Consider the following 20,266-nt stretch of genomic DNA (forward strand, 5'->3'; position numbering starts at 1 on the left):
TTTCGCTCTTTCACACACATACACACGCGCGCGCACACACACACACAGACATATATATATTCTTTTCAAAGGAAAGACGAGATTTCAAGTTAAGCCTAAAACGAACTGAACTCATAGGTAAAATAACTTTACCAATATAATAATACAATAAAAAATATTTGTAGTTTTCATAACTTTTTATTCACTGGTTTCACGACAGTTTTCTTTTGCTAAAGCTTTACAGTACATTAAATAACAAAATATAAATTAATAATACTTGTACATATATAAAAACAACTTTAACGATTAACACCCTTGTGCTCATCGAAGGAGTAAATACATAGCACAAAACTTAAGAACATAATACTGTTATACCCTTTTTCATCTTGGCACTTAAAGAGTCTTCAGTTATACAAAAACTCTTTGTATCCATAAATTAAAATAAATAAATAAATATATTTCAAATAATCTCAGCTTGTTTTAATTATACAGTACACAAAAACTTCAAACGAGTAACTGTAAAATGTTATTCAGTTTTGAAACTTGAATATGGAATGGTAACTGGCAATTAAAGGCGTTGACAGACGTTGATTTCCTCTTTTTTCTTGTTTGAGAATGGTAGGTAATGCTGGAATTAATATCGAAGAATCACTTTTTCTTTCCATACAAATAATTCACAAAATGGTCGAGCTTTTGTTCTTCTGATTCCAGTAACAGGGCTGACACACAATCCGGAAACATGCTATTTTTGAAGCAGTTGGACCTTTGAATAAAATACTAATACTTAGTATTTGTGTTGTGATAATTAAAGCTCTTGTATTAGTATGATATTTGGCTTTCATAGGCATAAAATACTACAATATTGAATAGTAATAATTCAGAAGTATGGATTTAATCTTTACCAGTTTTTGAGGCAGGATATACTTTTACTGAAACAAAAAGCAGTTGTTTGGACATTATGTTTTATGAAATAAATTTATATATTCAATTTACAGACCGTGACTACCTATATAAAGAAAATTATGTACTTAACGCTTTGCAAGAAGCTTCATCTTAGAATATATTATTTTTCTGCATATTAACATCAGATAAACTTATTCTTCATTTGTTATAAAGGTTACTGACTTTATTATCGACGTTTGCGTTGCTTTAGTCGTGTATATTAAACTATAATATCACAGTTCCAGAAATTTAACTATAAGATTGACTGTGAAATCCCACTATTCTACAAAACAAAAGTAGCCTAAGAGCTCTAGGTGGGTGATGTTGACTATCTGCCTTCTGCCTAGTACACGAGAAAATTAGAGAAGGTTCTGGGTGGATAAGCACGCTCAAAATTTTGAAACAATAATACATAATGTGAGACGTTAATTAACGTATTATAGATAAACGTGATCTTTCTCCATTTGATGATGAATCTATTAAATTATATGTTCTAAAGTTCAATAAAATTTGAATAAATGGTTTTGTAAAGCTGTATACGAACAGAAGTAGTGGGGGTGTCTTCAGCCTTCTTCAAGGGATGACACTTGTTTGTTTGTAGTTAAGCACAAAGCTACATAATGGGCTATCTGTGCTCTGCCCACCATGGGTATCGAAACCCAGTTCCTAGCGTTGCAAGTTCTCAGTCATACCCTGTGCCACTGGGGGGGGGGGGGGGGTAAGGGATGACGTAAGGCCCAATATATGGTGTTAAATTTAGTTCCGAAACAAAAGTAAAATGTGTTTGAACGTTTTGAAAAATAACAACAAATCGTTATAGAATTACATCCCATAATAGTTGTATAACTTTACATGTGCTATTAATTTCACCAGTGATGAGCATAGATTACAATACTATTCTTTGAAATCACGTGTAATTTATTTCAGACTTTCGACGAGTATTCCAGGATCAATCTTTACTTATTTTAAAATTAATGAAATAAGCTACGTAAAAATTTCATAATTTTTCTGAAAGTGCAGAGGGTGAATATTTATAAGTTATAGCATGAACGTCAAGCAATAAGTGTGTAGAGGGTGAATATTTATAAGTTATAGTACGAAGGTCAAGCAATTGGTGTGTAGATGGTGATTATTTATAAGTTACAGCATGAAGGTCTAACATTAAATGTGCAAAGGGTGAATATTTATAAGATGTAGCAACATTCATACTCGCCAACATATTTTTATTAAGAAACAATTTTCTTACAATTAGTTGTCCCCCGATGGGACGGCGGTAATTTCACGCACTTACAACGCTAATATCCGATATTCGATTTCTCGCGGTGGACACAACAGATAGCTCAATATGGTTTTGCTCTAAAATAAACAGAATTAGCTGTTATAAAATTTTGCTGCAAAAAGTTTCAGTTTACAAATAGTCTTTAACAGGCCTTTATTCAAAACTAAAAATTATTTCAACAGGAAAGTTAAGTTTAATTAATGATTTAACAGGAAATTGTGTCGCATTTAACTAAGATTCAAGAATGTTTCAATAAAAATGTGTTTTGTTTGTTTAAGACTAAGGATGTTTTAACAGAGATGTTACTATATAATTTAAAATTAAGTTTTTTAACAGAACGACGTAACTCATTTAACTGAGACTAGAAGTTTTTAGCAGGGCGATAATTCACATTTATTTATGATTAAGGATTATTTTAACAAAAAAGATGTCTCATTTATCTAAGATTAAGAACTGTTTTTAATAAAACCTATTTAGGTAAGACTAATGATTCTCTTCACACAGAGATGAGTCTCATTTATTTGCGGCTAATGGACATTTAACAGAAAGGTGTGTTTCAACTATTTAAGATTATTGATTTTTTAACAGGAAGGTAGGTTTCAAGTTTCTAATATTATTGCTTTAACAAAGGTTATGGGTTCTTTTAACAGAGAGATGTCCCTCGGTTATCTAAGATTAATGATTTTTTTATAAAATGTGTCTCATTCAACTAAGATTATGGGTTCATTTTCTGGACATACACGTTTCATTTAACTAAGGACTGTTAAAGGGAAGACGTATTCCATTTATCTATTACGAATAAATCGTTTAACAGGGAAATAGATGGTTTTACCCTATTTAATCTAAGAGCAAAACTCTTTTAACAGGAAGATACGTTTCATTTAAGTGTCAAAAAGTGTTCTAACAGGAAAATCGGCACTTACTATTTTCAACCTGAACGGCACCTTATGCAACACATGGACTAAAGGACAAGGTCAGAGACCCTAATATTCAGGCATAACCATCCCATATTTCAGATTGTTAAGCAGGGATATATTAACCAGCCAGAAGCACTAGCTGCTTACACGAAAGAAAATTAATGGAAATGTGTCTGTTGCTGAAAGTAATTCAGAGATTCAAAAATGAAAAACATTTCTTCTTTCTATTAAAAATATCTTTATATTTCGATGTTAGGACATTTTATTTGGTTAGGCCCAAGCATAGAGACATAACATTTACTTAAAATACTAATTTGTCTTAAAATCCGTAGCTTTCCTGCGCTCTGTGTGACTTAGTCGTGAGTGCCCCAGGTTGCGGATCGGAAGATTCAAGGTTCGAACCACGATATGCCACTGAACACATTTATAAAAGAGACAGTGCTTCTGTTAAGTACACTTATTGAAAACCAATTTGATCACAGCACAGTCTTAGGAGTAAAATTGGATATAATACCACTTCATCATCTGACTTTTTTTACTTCAGGTTAATCTGTTGTTCATTTTCTCTTGAGTAGCAAACGATTGTTTTTTTTCATTTGTAACTTTTTATTTAGGGGTATAAGAGCTTACCTGCAATCGTCTTGCACGCTGGGAAGTCTGTAGAGGTTATAGCATTCCTCGCATACTCTGCTCAGCCGAGCAAACTTGGCCTTGTCGTATATTCCCATACAACCAAGAGCGGTGAAGCTTCGCTTCTGCAACGTTCTCTTCTTGGCAACAGTTGAGGAAAGCAACAGCAATGGTATCAGACTCAAACAAATAACGCAACGGATTGATGGTGGTGCCATCTAACAACAAAAAGGAAGGGAAATTATACTTTAAGTTTTTCAATGCTTGAAATATCTGGTTATTACTCTCTGTTTATAGATATACAACAGAATTTAAAGCGTCATAGTATTACTTAATTGTCTTTGTGTATATAAATATATTATAATGTACAAACACGGCTTCTTTTCCATCGGGTGAGCTTGAGGAATGAGCTTAAGTGTAAATGTACGTTCTGGATTCTTCTGTTCTTTATTTCAAAATGTGATAAAAATATATTATAGCCGTACAGTTGGTTAGTATTTTAATTTCATTAAGATGTGGAGAATACGTTGTAGCTAACTTTAAAGAAAAACACTAAGTAATAACGGGAATATTAGTTTCGTAGCATACGTCCTCAATATCATTTAACAATAGAGCTGTTAAAACAAATAACGTCATTATCAAAAATAAACTCGTATCATGGTTTGATTAAAGGAAAGAAAACACCTATTTCGGAGAAACTGACGTAAATTTATGTCCTTGTTTCAAACAAAACTTGAGTAAAACCCCAAACTGACTCGGATATGCTTAATCATTGAGAAGTTACACAATTCAAACGGAATTCATGAATATAAATTATTTGATAATAGAAAAGCCAGGAGTGATAAACTGAACCACGATTAGTTTCATGAAATTTATCTATTTATGTTTGCTTCGGTCTTTAAATTATAAGCACATATTAATCAACGTAGCACATAGTGAATTCTAGAACAGCCAAAAATATAATCTGAAGTGAATTATAGAACAGCCAAAAATATAATCTGAAGTGAATTATAGAACAACCAAAAATATAATCTGAAGTGAATTATAGAACAACCAAAAATATAATCTGAAGTGAATTATAGAACAACCAAAAATATAATCTGAAGTGAATTCTAGAACAACCAGAAGCAAAAAGAAGTTGTTGTCAATTTCAAGAGTAATATTACACATAATGTTACTGGTGTAGTCTGTAATTTCAGAGGAGAATTGCTATGTTATAGCCCTGTTCTCAGCTGAACAATTTGTTGCAAACAAGAATAATACAGGGGTTCTCGTTATGCGTCGTCTCGATATAAGTTGTTTCGCACTTACGTTTTGAGGAACACAACGTAAAACTTCCCCGCACATACGTCGTTCATAATTTTTGACTCGGTTCAGCTTAGCTCTCTCAACACGAACTTGGTCAATTTGACCGACCACGTCACCTCTTTTCACTCATTTAAAGTCTTTATAGATTTAATACTTCTAACTTTCAATATAGTGTGTATATCTTCACGAAATTTGGCAGTCTTTCAGTTAACATTACAAGTCCTTCACGAACAAAAAATGATATTTTTTTATTGTCGATGACTTTTTTATACTAATGGTAGTAATGCACTAAATAATTTTTATTTGATTGAATAATGCAACGAAGAACATAGACTAATAGCATGCAAGTAGGAAAGCAGACAACCCTGGACTCTTTATTAAAAAAAAACACCCCAGGAACCCAAAGCACGCTCTTCTAGCACTCAAGTGAAGGAAAATCCTGAGTCTACGTCTTCTATAGAGATAAAGACGGCGGATGTCAATGATGTTAATGACCTTACAGTTGCATCTCCATTCTCATCCTAAACCTTATTTTCTCCCAACACCTCATTCAATCCAGCACGACGCACACACTCCCCAAGTTAAGAACATAAAAATTAAAGGTTATGGTAAAATCTTTTTAAAATGCTGTTTAATATTCTGTGATTTTTTTACACTAAAAATGGTTTTCTTTTTGATTTATTGCTTTAAAATGTCACAAATATGTTTCTAGGAGTAAATGTTCTTTTGCAAGACTTTCTTAGAAGAGAATTCAAGCTTTTGCCTGAAGAAATTCTTTTTTTCCGAAATGTAAAGTCTAAATACATAACATCATATTTTGTCCATTGCTTAGATTATAACCTTATCTAAGATACATTTTATAGCAGTAGCAAATATATATATATATATATACCATAAATGGAAAAAGGGAATATTTAATCAATTGACAGAACAACAAAGTTTGTTTGTTTTTGAGCACAAAGCTACATAATGGGTTATCTGTGATGTACCCACCATGGGTTTAGAAACCCGATTTCAAGCCCTCAAATTTAGCACTGAGCCACTGGTGGGTAGAGCATCAAGATTTCAAGAAAGAGATAATTTCGGTAGTGAGTTTCGAGTGTAGTTTTGCCTCAAGATTTCGAAAAGCGAAACAAACAAAATATTATAAACAGTTTGACTTGTAAATATATATTGTATTTTACAATAATACAAATAGTATCTTTTTTCGTTTAGATATTATTGTTCAATGTATTTCATTTTGGTTCATCCATAATCACACTGTCTTGGGAAGCAGGGAATCTGTCTTAATTTATAACGTTTATAATCTCGAATTATACTGGAAATTGTCCGCATCCATGACTGTATTAAACATTAAAATATTAATGTTAAATACAGTCATGGATGCGGAACATTTTCGGTATATCAAGGAATTTACGATTTTCTTTTAGTACTCTTAATTTAAACAGGTTCTCTTTTTCAGATTTAAAGTTTACGTTTAGTTGCTGAAGAAATTTGACAGCCGGTTTTCTAAACTTTTCTAAGCCAGACATGCGTCAAGTTTCAAACTGTACAAAAGATTCTTAAGAGAACGTAGTCAAGGTTACTTGACCATGTAATAACTTTAAGGCACCCTTTAAAAAAAAGATAGAAAACACATGTTAAAGTTTTTAACAAACTATGAATAATAAACAAAAAATTCGAATTTTGTACAACGATTCATTGTGACGTAAAGAAACCTAAGGTGATCATTTTTAGCACTATTTAGTTGGATGCTCTTGAATTGTAAATGTCCCAATTTTTTAGCTTTCGTATCTACAATTATGCCGTTGATGAACATAAATAACTAGGTCTTGAACTAGTAAGCACCAAGAAATCGACTTGCTACGTTGTTCTAGTATATTCCATGCAACTAAACTACTGAATTTGAAAAAGCGGTAACGTAGCGGTAAAGTATGAAGAAATACTAAGTGAATAAAGTCATTTCTTAGTGCTAGAAAATGACGAATGGTGTGCCAATAAGCACGAAAGGAAAGCGTATGAAGTTTAAAAATACTGAATAATCAAAATATTATCTGCATCCAAGAAAAAATAGAAAAAAAGAATACATATTTAACGAGACAAGGGTTGATTTAAATCAAAGCTCGGAAGGGGAGCAAATGTGGACTTTATCTTCTAAATATTGGACTTCAGTAACTATTTCTATCAGAGTAGTTGTTAGGGGAACCAATTCTGTAATGACAGGCCAGGTGTTGTATTCCAACACAGTTGTACAGTCAACATTATAGCAAACTTTTGATCACACCGAACCACGCATTTCTCCGGAATTGGTACAGAAATGAAAGATTATTTGTTTCCAACTAACAAGGCACATAATCCTGGGTTAGAGTTGCTAACGAATATGTCTTCTATCTGATAGGAATATGTGACGTGTTCGAACAGTTTGTAATTTGACTAAAATACATACCTTGTATTTATTAAGGATACTTGCTTTACCCATTTTGGAGGAAATACCTATAAGAGGTCAATAAAATATTTAATGAACTGTGTGAAATCCATCATTACATGTCCCTCGGTGGTTTAGCTCTAAAACATAACTAAATCAATCGTTACATAGCAATTATAGTGTATCTATACTGACTGATAATTCGAGAACTATTACCTCGGACCTATGTCAACTTAACTGAAATGTTTTCTAATAACAAAGCTACTTTATTAAATACACGCAATGCTTATTTCCACCTTACACAACTAAAATAAACACACACAATGCTTATTTTCACCTTACACAACTAAAATAAACACACGCAATGCTTATTTCCACCTTACACAACTAAACACACACAATGCTTATTTCCACCTTACACAACTAAAATAAACACACACAATGCTTATTTCTACCTTATACAACTAAACACACACAATGCTTATTTCCACCTTACACAACTAAAATAAACACACACAATGCTTATTTCTACCTTATACAACTAAATTAAACACACACAATACTTATTTCCACCTTACACAACTATCCTAAACACACACAATGCTTATTTCCACCTAACACAACTAACCTAAACACACACAATGCTTATTTCCACCTTATACAACTAAATTAAACACACACAATGCTTATTTCTACCTTATAAAACTAAATTAAACACACAATGCTTATTTCCATCTTACACAGCTAAACTAAACACACATAATGCTTATTTCCACCTTATACAGCTAAATTAAACACACAAAGCTTATTTTCACCTTATACAACTAAATTAAATACACACAATGCTTATTTCCACCGTACACAGTTAAACTAAACACACGCAATGCTTATTTCCACCTTACACAACTAAAATAAACACACACAATGCTTATTTCTACCTTATACAACTAAATTAAACACACACAATACTTATTTCCACCTTACACAACTACCCTAAACACACACAATACTTATTTCCACCTAACACAACTAACCTAAACACACACAATGCTTATTTCCACCTTACACAACTAACTTAAACACACACAATGCTTATTTCCACCTTATACAACTAAATTAAACACACACAATGCTTATTTCTACCTTATAAAACTAAATTAAACACACACAATGCTTATTTCCACCTTACACAACTAAAATAAACACACAAGCTTATTTCTACCTTACACAACTAAACTAAACACACATAATGCTTATTTTCACCTTATAAAACTAAATTAAACACACACAATGCTTATTTCCATCTTACACAACTTTAGAAAGTTTATTTCCACTTTACACAGTTTTATTAAACACAGAGTAAAATTATTTCTACCGTTGATCAACCAGATGAAATAAATGTACTTTGAAAAATAAACGTTTTGGAGTCCTGCTTTCATATTCTACAATGTCCAAATTGAAATTTTCATGTTTTTTATATTATGTCTTTATAATTCACGTATTACCATTTTGACTTTAAAAACCACAGTATTTGTAATAGACTCATTTCAATAACTAATTCACTCTTTGTGTTTACATACAGAAACAAAAATTCAAAGCTACACAAACATTTAACATTTTATAACTATAGCGGAAGAGAAAAGTTAAATTACTTATAACATTCACTGAAAACGCATTTCATATTTGCCATATTCTTCAGAAAGAAAATGACAGGAAAAGCCGTTTGTGTTTACAGGATATTTAATGGCTTTAAAAACCCTCTAATTATAGGCTAGCTAGTAGCCTGATTTATACTATTAAATCATTTTTACAACTAAAATACATGGATGGATACTGATTTGATTAATATTACTAAATAATCATTAAGTTTCTAAGATCATTTGTGGTTTGATTTACTCTATTAAACTAAGTTGATTAAATAAAATCATTGTTTTCAGACTAGATACTGGTTTTACCTATACTGGTCAGTCAAGTATCATGAACTAAAGCATTTGTTTCCATATGGATTGCTAACTTGGTTTAATACACCTTTTGTTCTAATAAGGAGCAAATGCTGACTACTGTCTGATTTACAATATCAAAAACTGCTATCAGAGAATACAGGTTTTGTTTAAAGGCTGACTACTGTCTGATTTACAATATCAAAAACCGCTATCAGAGAATACAGGTTTTGTTTAAAGGCTGACTACTGTCTGATTTACAATATCAAAAACTGCTCTTCAGAGAATACAGGTTTTGTTTAAAGGCTGACTACTGGCACAGTGATATGTCTCCGGACTTATATTGTTAGAAACCTGTTTTCGATACCCGTCGTGGGCAGAACACAGATAACCCTTTGTGTAGCTTTGTACTTAATAAAAAACAAACGACGAATACTGGGCAATATCAAAAACCACTGTATTAGAATATAGGCTTTGTTTAAATGCTGACTTCTGGCTGGGTTTAAAGGTTTTGTGAAAGGCCGACTACGGGCCTGATGTATGTAGCTAATTCATTATCTTCTCATAAAGTTTTTGTTTACAATTCGGATACTGGCTTGATTTATGTTATTAAACCATTTTCATCTAATAAATCCTGTCAACCACAAAGATGCCATAACGTAGAAAAAGAGTTTTTTCGAGAATTTTAAATCCATTTTTGTTTGCTGGAATATTAACGTAATTTTCAAGTAATGCAGAATTTTCTCAACAGTGGATGCTTCAGAATATTACTATTTTATTTGTGAGGTATCCAGTCTACAGGTTATTATGTAAGTTCCGATCGTGTCTTCCAGCTTCTTAGAGACCCTTGAAATTGTTCTTCAAAAGAATGTTTGAATATTTTATTAATATTTTTACTCTTGTGATGAAAAGAATCTTTAACAATAATTTGCCCTTTTAACTTGAATAACACTATAACGTATAAGGCCCATAAAACCAGAGTATGTTTCTGAGGAAGAACAGTTTTGATAATAATTTCAGAAGCAGCAAGCTTGTGTTACTGAGGATCATCCACATGAAGTTCAGTATGTGATACTGTAAAGTTTTGAGGTGTTAGTTTGATAGAAAAGTGCAGTAAGTAGATGATCGTTTAGTCAAATAATGTAACTGTGAAGTCGTTTCGTAATTCGGTTATTGATATATTAGAACTATGAAACTCGTTTAAGTTTAATTCTATATCGCTTTCTATACTTCAATAATGGGTGTTTGTTTGGAGGTTTGTAATCCTATACATAGCTACGTCACTCAGAAGCCACATATAACCCTATACAAGGGACAAAGATCTAGCAGACAATAGTAGTAAGTCTTGACCAGGATTCACAACAAATTGATGCTTGGCTGTAATTATTATTCGCGTAAATGAACGTAATTATGAGTGTATTATACACTTTGAGATATACGTTTTTTATGCCTGTGTTTGAAAGATGTCTTCGACTTATATTGAAGAGAGTTTGTTTTCACGAAGTGTGTGAGTATGTGGAAAAAGCACCACTTTTTCCACCATTTACACCATCTATATTTTTGTGTTCTTGCACAATGTAGTATAAACCAATATTTCATTAAACGATACCTAAGTAGGTTTAACTCATTTCCACAAAAAAGCAAATTTACACTTTTGTTCACTTTAATTTTTTGGAAATTGATAATAATTTCTAAGACAAGTGGAAAATGACTATATTTGATTTTAAGAGGACATATATGAAGTAATGATTACTTGCTAGTTTCACCAGCCTCGTTCTTTTGCATTTTATCAGTGCATTTAATTGCTAAATTACTTACCCGATTCAAAGTTGTCAAGGTCAGAGTGACAGAAATGTTCGTAAGAGAATCCCTACGTCGCGTTTACGATGATTGTGTTGGTGGCGCTAAAATCTACCAGGAATCACTTCTCAGCTGATTATATATTGTTTAAAGAATGTGACGTCATTGAAAGGGAGGGGCTTTGTCCACATAAGTAAAGACTTAAATTAAATCCATTGCGCCACATGAGCACGAGAATGCTAAAACCACTATGGTTTTTCCGTTAACCAAGCACACATGATACTTAAAAATAAGTCTCACCACTATCATGAATTGGAATTAAAAACACCAAAAGAGCTTAATTAACGCTAAATATGAAGAGCTTACATACTGATTAATATACAAAACAGTTTATTCCTTTGCCATTAGAGTCTCATGTTTATTTCCTGTTTCCATTTTCTTTCCTTGCGAAATAAGGTAATTATTTTCTCCGTAATCAAAGCTCTCGGTTTCCTCAGAATCTACCTAATGATTAATATTCAAAACAGTTTCTTATATTTCCTTCAGCGTCCCGCGTCCTGTTTCCGATTTCTTTCATTTTGTAATTGTAATAAGCTGAATATTTTCTTCCTAGTTGAGGTACTAAATTTCGACGATGGTGAGCCGGATTCGAATCCGTGCGATTCTACAAAATATTACCCTCCCTGTAAGCTATGAGTGCGTTATAAAAATGACAATCAGTCCCTCAACGTGAATGGTATGGTGCTGCAGATTGACTACCTTTCCATGGACAGTAGTTTAAAGTTAGGGACGACGGCAGTTGACCTTAGTAGTTTTGTCATAAATACAAAATACTACTGTAGTTTACAGTTAGTAAACTACTGTAGTATTTTGTATTTATGACAAAACTACTAAGGTCAACTGCCGTCGTCAAGTTAGAGACGACGGCAGTTGACCTTAGTAGTTTTGTCATAAATACAAAATACAAACATCGTTTCTTCGAAGTTATTTTTATAGAATATCTGACTGATATCAGATATTGTATGTGTAAATATTTCTTAGTCTTTTGACAATTATTATTTGGTGTCTTATATTTGTAGCGTTAGAATGATGTAATGTGTTTGTACAATATCATAGCTGTTCTGATCGTTGAAGAAACCCTTCCAGATAAAACTGCTAATCACTTTCCAACACTTTTATGAGTTTTTTTATATTTCTATATTCCCAAAGATTTTTTTTTCCTTCGATTAAAATTTTGGTCTCTCCAATAAAATATTTGTGAAAACTTAATACAGCTAGTTAATTTATTAACTTTGCTCATCTCAAGCAATTTGCTTCTACTTTATCGGCATAAACAAGTAGCCCAGGGCTTGTTGTCCAAAACATCCAGTTTGTTATTTTAATACTGACATAAAAATTGTATGTTCATAAGTAACTCATTATTTAAACTGCTTTGCGTTCCTTGTTTAGATAAAATCTATTTAATAACTAATCCAGAAATACTACTTAATCTAGCGAGTACTTTCATATCGAAGCTTTACCCATTACAAAGCTTTCAACTAAATTGTTTATCCTAGAAGAATAGTGAACGTAGTATTGGGCAAACAAAACCTACAGAGAGCACCGAAAATATACATATATAAAAATAGTCATTTTTCATTACCTTAGTAATCGAGGTACTGTGAGGCATTCAACGCACTATTCTTTGAAATATAAAACATCCAACACATACAAGCACACGTAGTTATTTCGAATGTTAAACATTCAAGACACACAAGCATTAATTTGAGTGCGAATTATCTATCACGCATATACACAGCTAGTTCAAATACAAAACACCCAACACACGCTTATACACGGTTGTTTCAAATACAAAACACTCAACACACACCTATACACGGTTGTTTCAAATACAAAACACCAACACACACTTATACACGGTTGTTTCAAATACAAAACACCCAACACACACACTTATACACGGTTGTTTCAAATACAAAACACCCAACACACACACTTATACACGGTTGTTTCAAATACAACACATCCAACATACACTTATACACGGTTGTTTCAAATACAAAACACCCAACACACACTCATACACGGTTGTTTCAAATACAAAACACCTAACACACACTTATACACGGTTGTTTCAAATACAAAACATCCTACACACACTTATACACGGTTGTTTCAAATACAAAACATCCAACACACACTTATACACGGTTGTTTCAAATACAAAACATCCAACACACACTTATACACGGTTGTTTCAAATACAACACATCCAACACACACTTATACACGGTTGTTTCAAATATAAAACATCCTACACACACCTACACACGGTTGTTTCAAATACAAAACACCTAATATACATTTGATGCTTTGATGCATTAAAAGAGCCCCAATTGTTTACTTCACTCAATTCCGCCTTCAGTTACTTGTAAGTCGAGCTAAATAACAAAATTTGAACCAAGTCTAATTTCAGCACTTCCAATCAACCTCATATGATATTTCTGTTACATTTGAATTATTGATGGAACTTGCATTGCAGGGTTTGTAGTAAGAATTGTATTAAATATAACTTGGTCACATGTTCAAGAGCACAGTATAAAACCTGATATTTCAAAAGGAAATGCAAAGATTTCTTGGTTTTGCATTATTCTGAAGATGCTTTGGGATTAACTGTTGATTCTAGTTTTTATATGTACTGAGGACTGTGTAAAGCCATTACAATAACTAAAATGTGTTTTGGTTGATGCTCCAGTATTAGCTTATATAAGGTGAGATGTTAATACTGGTTAAATGAGTCAGTAACAACGAAACCACAGTGGTGATGTCACAAGGGCAGGATAATGTACAATGCGTTATGAGTGCTTCATGCTAACATCCATCAAATCCAATTGCTGTATAATGACGAAAACTACTTGCAGTTGTAGTATTTGTTAACCACATTTTTCCCATTATTTATATGGGCAAGAAGATGACCATGCATTATTCAAGTAAATGATGAACTTTAGAGAACAAAAAAGGTATGATAGCAGACTGGATAACAATATTGTGGAAGTACAACTTCGCTGTACAAAACTGGCCAAGTCAACTGCATGGAAATGTAGACAGACTTTCTCACTAGTAAGGTAGAATTTGTCCATTTTTATAACGTCTGGTCATAATGTTGTTGTTTTTTTAAACCTCAAGTCTCGGCCATAACAGTGACCCTTGTAAATAGTGATGACCAACCATGCAAACAGTGACTAGTTAACTGATTAATGCATGCCAAAACACACTTAGAGAAAAGCTACGAGAAGAGTTATTACACAATCCGTATCTAGCTAAGACACCACAAGGTGAATCATTCCCATCATGGATTGTTGAGTGTAGTATGAAAGCACATAACCGCTGGCAATTGCATGGTTAAATAAGGTTACAAGAGGGAGTGCTATACTTTCCCACGGAAGCATGATGTAGTACGTACTACAATCGGTGGGTATTCATGTACATACATATATACATTTAGGTATGATAAACATTCATAAACTCACATTACTTAAAATGCACGAGTCAAATGGAACATATATAGGTATATATATATATCTGATAGCATTAAAACTTGAAATATAGAGAAAGAAATATGGTTGTAGTGTTGAATGAAAAACTTTGCTGTTTATGTAATTGTTTGTTTTCTCTGTATGACATAAAATCTGTTCAGAAATGTTGGTGCATTTTGTTTAAAGAAAGTATGGAAACACAAATATTCTTTACAGTTACCATAAGGTGCATAGTTTCATTCTCTGTATTTTTTCTTTTGTCACACTTATATAGGTGCAAAAGCAACAAAATAAGTGTAGCACACTGATTACTGCTAGGGTCAACAGAGGAATCAGTAGCTTTTGTAGTACCTGATAGGGCAGACAACAGTATATGTGTTAATGTACACAGTATAATTGATAAGGCTTCTGCTGGAGCAATACAATTGTAGAATCCATGTAACAGTTGTGCAAATGTCTTATATTTTGCGTTTAATTTGCTCATGCCACTCACATGATGTGCTATATTTATTTCTGAGGGTACCTGAAAACCCAGAGCTTAATCTGAAAAGAAGAGTAACATTGAACCACTACATGTTGCCCAACATGTGAATGGAAATTTTTGTTTTAGCATAGTATAGAAGGCTAATTGGCTTAGATAGTATATGTGAAACCTGCCACTTGAGTATATATATTTAAAGTTTTGCATTAATATTTTATTTTTATATGTTACTTGTTTAGTTAATGTTTTTTGTTGATGTGGATATTTTTTTATGTCTGTGAGGGTCGTGCATGCGTGGTTCATTTTGTACATTACCATGTTATGCGTGCTTTAGTGTTTTCATCAAGTCCTACTACAGGTCGTGATTTTAATGAGATTTCGCCAAATCATGTTGTAAATATCAAATTAGTATTAAAATGAAATCGGCTTCAGGACAAACCTAAGGTAAAGAAGAACACGCTTATAGTAAGTAATATTTCACTCTCTTATGGAGTTTATTTCATATCTAAAAAATGTAATTGTTTTTCTTTGTTCTGAATTGGAACTATTAGATCCTATGGAGATCATGTTTTAGACTTGGAAAGAGATAACCATTTTTGTAATTCGATCATAGAAGCTTTCTATTGCTTATCTTAAAGTTCCCATGTCACGATCTTTTACAGAGTTACATTCAAAATGTAATTAAATTACTTTATTATCGATGTATACAAATACACTTGGCACCAAAACGTGGTTAATAAATCAAATTTCAATGTTATATAAGTTTTAATATTTAATATATGAATAACTCCTCAATCTACCCTTTATGAGAATTGTGACACTTGTTTGCTACATCTTGCCCATCTGTTTTATCACCCCTCTCTCATGTCTTAAGTTTAACGAAAATTACTCATTATAATAAATATATTATTAAGGTAAAGTCTAATTTTAATAGCCTTTAGTTTTCGTTGTTTATGGATACATAAACTAGAGGGTTAGACCCACTTGCCACGCCCACCTGTCACGTCCTCTTTTTCACATATTGCCATTAATTCTCTCTGTTTCTATTACATCATTTGTAACGAATGGAAAAACAAAGTTTTCATTTACCGAATTACTTATAATACCATGTTGTTGTCAGTAAAGAGTTTTAGTTAATGTGCCTACAGATTGAAAGCTGCTCTCGCAATGTTCAGATCAAGTAGTTAAGGGAATTATTTTAAGGGACTTATGTCTTAGTTAGAAAGCCAGTTAAATTATAATAATACAAAAAATTGTTTAATTTGTGTATGTTATCATTCTGAGTTCTTGTGTGCATTCTTCAAATAAATAAATAAGAATTATTTAATGTACAAGTGCCATCACTACAAAAAAATTAGGCTGAAGTTTCATTGCCGGCCAACAGCCAAAAGAAAAATCCAAAGGAAAGTACTAATTTTTTAATTTTTATACAAATCTTTTTATTCGTTGCTATAAAAGCAACTGAAATGTAAAAATTAAAAATTCGTTAGGTTAGATAAGATTAAAATAGGAAACATAGTGAATAATAATAGCAATAACGTGCACATGAGGGGATGAGTTCACGCCTCTGCCTTCCTGCCCTTATGCCATTTTTTCTCTTTCATAAATTTTTTCAACAAGTAGAAAAGATACACCTGATTCAATATCTTGCTTGCTGCAAGTTATTAATAACAAAAATATTTCAGCATTAAAATGAATGGCATATAGGGACTTGTACTAGGTCTTTATAGTAAAATATAATTTTGGTTTTCTTATAAGTGTTTGTTTGTTCTTTAGAGCACAACCACATAAGGCTACCTGCTGTGTCAGTTGTGGGGAATAGAACCCCGGATTGTAGCATCGTGTGTCGGTAGACTTACCGTTGTCTCACCGAGTGACGCTTGTTACAAGTGTTAATACACAATAATTTACTATTTAGTTATAAGTTATAAAAATGCTTACAAGGCCAATTAAATTGGAATAAAATAAAATGTATTTGCTTCTTATGAATTTTTATACTATGTGTACCAGAGACAATCATAGTCTCTTCTACCCCTCCCCGCAAACAAAGCCTTACTTTACGATACTTTAAAGGGCCCTTTCAAGCCCTGACCTCCTCTGCACATTAATGAATAATAAAAATATTTCTTAAGTGGTATGCTCGCTTGTTGCTCATGCTTTACGTCATTCAATAAGGTAACTTGAGCTGCGCATACGCTGTACCAATGAGTTATTAATTAAACATGGTTCAAAGGGCAATAAAAATAACTACAAACAGATATATAATGTTACAAGCATTAAGCTATTTAGTATAAACAACTGTAGTTTTATGTTGTGCAGTCATTTTAGAAAGAAAAATGGGAATTTAGATTTATTTCGTGTTTTTCTTTTCTTTTTTGTGGTGGTTACAAAGTCGGTCAAATCGACGGTGAGTCCGTATAAGGCTAGGGTAGAGAAAATAACAGATACGATATAAATATTTTCTATGGAAAAGAAGAATAAACGTTTGCTATACATTTATGAGGTTTTAGGGGTTATGCAAATGAAATCTGAAAGCTGTAAGAAATATATTCAATATTAAAATGAATATCACCTTACACTTGGACTAGTCAACATTCTGACTCCATGGACAAATTTGTAATATATATTACAAAAATTTTACTTTTTTGGGTACAAACGACTTGTAATGCTTACTAACGGTTTACCAAATGTCGTGAAGGTACACGTATCACCTAAAAGGTTATAGTAAGGATACCTTCGTGACTACCTGGTGAATACAGGGTCGGTCAAAATGACCAATACCGTATGGAAAAAGTGTGGGATAGTTGTTTTGTATCCCACCTTACCTTTTGTACTTCACCTTTAGAGGACAGCTTTATGACAGTCACATGGATTACAAATACTCCAGGATTATTTGGAATAAATTTTCTGATCGTTCGTCTACAGAAAAAATATGAATTGTGAATGCAGTTTGACATTTTCAACCAGATTGGCTATGATCTTGAGAGAGCCAAGACTCGCTGTTGTAGTGTTGTATTTGTTTTACATTCTTCTGCTGACTGTGTACATTCGCTTGTTATTTTACACTTTCTACAATTTTATTAAAGTTTAATTTCTTCTTTTATTTTTATATTTCATTTCATAACTACAACATACCAGTTCTACTACCATTTGATCAATTTTCTGTCTTCCTTAATTAATAAAATGTTCATTTTTATTCGAACGTCAGCATCGTGTTTTCTCTTTCATATCGCTACTACAGATTATTGCATCTAGGTCCTTGAATGTCTAATCGTTACGAAGATCGGGTAACAGTGCGTTATCTTTGAAATTACCACACCTTTACAGCATTCATAGTTGACATTTTTTTGTTTTTTTAAATATTGCAAAGAATAGAAAGAGGTTTAAAGGTATTTATCTAAAAAAATTATGGATTATTAAACTATTATTAAACTAGTTTAAACTATTAAACTATTTCTATTATTAGAAAAACTAAAGATTGGTTCTATTAGTGAACACTTGAAAAACTTATCTGTGATAGAATTTTAATTCTGATATCGAGATACATTCTTCAACTTAACCTGAAAGCTTTACTAGTAAAAGTGAAAGAAGTTTTTGAAGTACTTAAGTACATTACTTAACTAAATTATACAATTCTAATTTATAGCAATTTACTCGCAGTAAGATTATCTTTAGCTAAAAGGGATGACAGTACTGCTATGTTGCAAAGCCGTGATTATTGATGATATCTAATATTAATGTTGATTTTCTGTAGTCTCAGTTTTAAGGCTTGGATAAAAATGTTTGTGTTAAGTGCATGGTTACTTTTAGATTGTTGCATACTTGCCATTGTAACACAACGTATTCTAATTACTCCAGACACTTTTAAACTTTTTTATATATTCGTTAAAAATTGTACAGCTTTAGTATACATGAACTATTAAACTCGAGCTAACTTTTGATATTGTAATTTTCAGTTGAATCAGTTTGAATCAAATACTCTCTACGTTATGTCCTTGTATATTCCATAAGTAATGTATGCATTTAAAAAGGATTAATGTAGATAATTTTTAAGGTTAAAGATAATAATAGTAACTTTAAACCATTTCGTTTTGTCTTCTCAGGATGAGTCGTATTTCTTTTTAAGCTAACAATAGTTCTCTGAAGAGTGTTAGGCTGGACATAGCCTACTAGTTCCATGGCTATGAATCTGAGGGTCCTTGGTTCGCAATTTCTGGTCTTGAGTGCGTTATAAGAGTGACGATCACATTTCATTATTCGCTTAGAGTAGCCCAAAAATTTGCAGTTGGTGCTTTTGACCATTTGCCTTCCCTCTAGCCTATCAGTTCAAAATTAAGAACGGCTAGTTCAGATTGCCCTTGTGTGGCTTCAAGCGAATATTCGAAACAGACAAACAAAAAACTGAAGAGCTGAAATAACTGATCTTTTCTCAAATAAATATTCCAACATGCAAGTTATTACTTTTTCAAATGAGATTTTTGCTTTTACTATATTGTGTCATTATAAATTATTCTCTTCTATTTTATTAATTAATTTTTGTTTTTGTTTCTTAAACCCTTTCTTTGAAACTTTTAAAGATTTATAAGATAGATTTTAATAAACAGTTATCCATAAAGTAATGACACAGAGTAATATCTAAGTGTTATAAATTGCAGCATGTATATTAATATATTTTGCAAACAGAACAAAAGTTAAGCATTATTCGATTAGAAATGCACGATCGTTTAGTGACTTGATTGTCTGTGCAAAGAATGGAAATTTACTTTATCAGGCTACGAAAAAAACGATGAAATGTTCTGAGTTTCATGATGATATTAAATATTTGGAGAATTTAATAGAAAGTTAGTTTCTCAAATGACAAAGAAAAATGGAATCAATAAATGTAAGCTGAATTTTATGACACTTTTTTTTGTAAATTAAAATCTGTAGAAGTATATTAGTTTAAATGAAACATTTTAAATTCATAAAAATGTTTATTTTTAGTTTCTAAAAATAAAAACTAACAATAAAAATAGACGCCTATGTAAAA

The 20,266-nt window shown here is 32.0% G+C and overlaps 1 protein-coding gene across 1 annotated transcript in view; it reads right to left on the minus strand.

Moving 5' to 3' along the window:
* Nucleotides 1–577: 577 nt before the first annotated feature.
* The window catches only part of LOC106478403 (ion transport peptide-like), a 26,767-nt gene continuing 7,078 nt past the window's right edge, over nt 578–20,266 (minus strand). Inside the window, exons 2-3 of the mRNA XM_022381994.1 lie at nt 3,748–3,965; nt 578–742 (exon numbers count right to left, since the gene is read on the minus strand). Coding sequence (XP_022237702.1) covers nt 628–742; nt 3,748–3,965 — 333 coding nt within the window. The 3' untranslated portion in view covers nt 578–627. The remainder of the gene's footprint in view (nt 743–3,747; nt 3,966–20,266) is intronic.

Source organism: Limulus polyphemus, unplaced genomic scaffold (genome assembly GCF_000517525.1).
Source record: "Limulus polyphemus unplaced genomic scaffold, Limulus_polyphemus-2.1.2 Scaffold208, whole genome shotgun sequence".
Taxonomy (NCBI): Eukaryota; Metazoa; Arthropoda; class Merostomata; order Xiphosura; family Limulidae; genus Limulus; species Limulus polyphemus.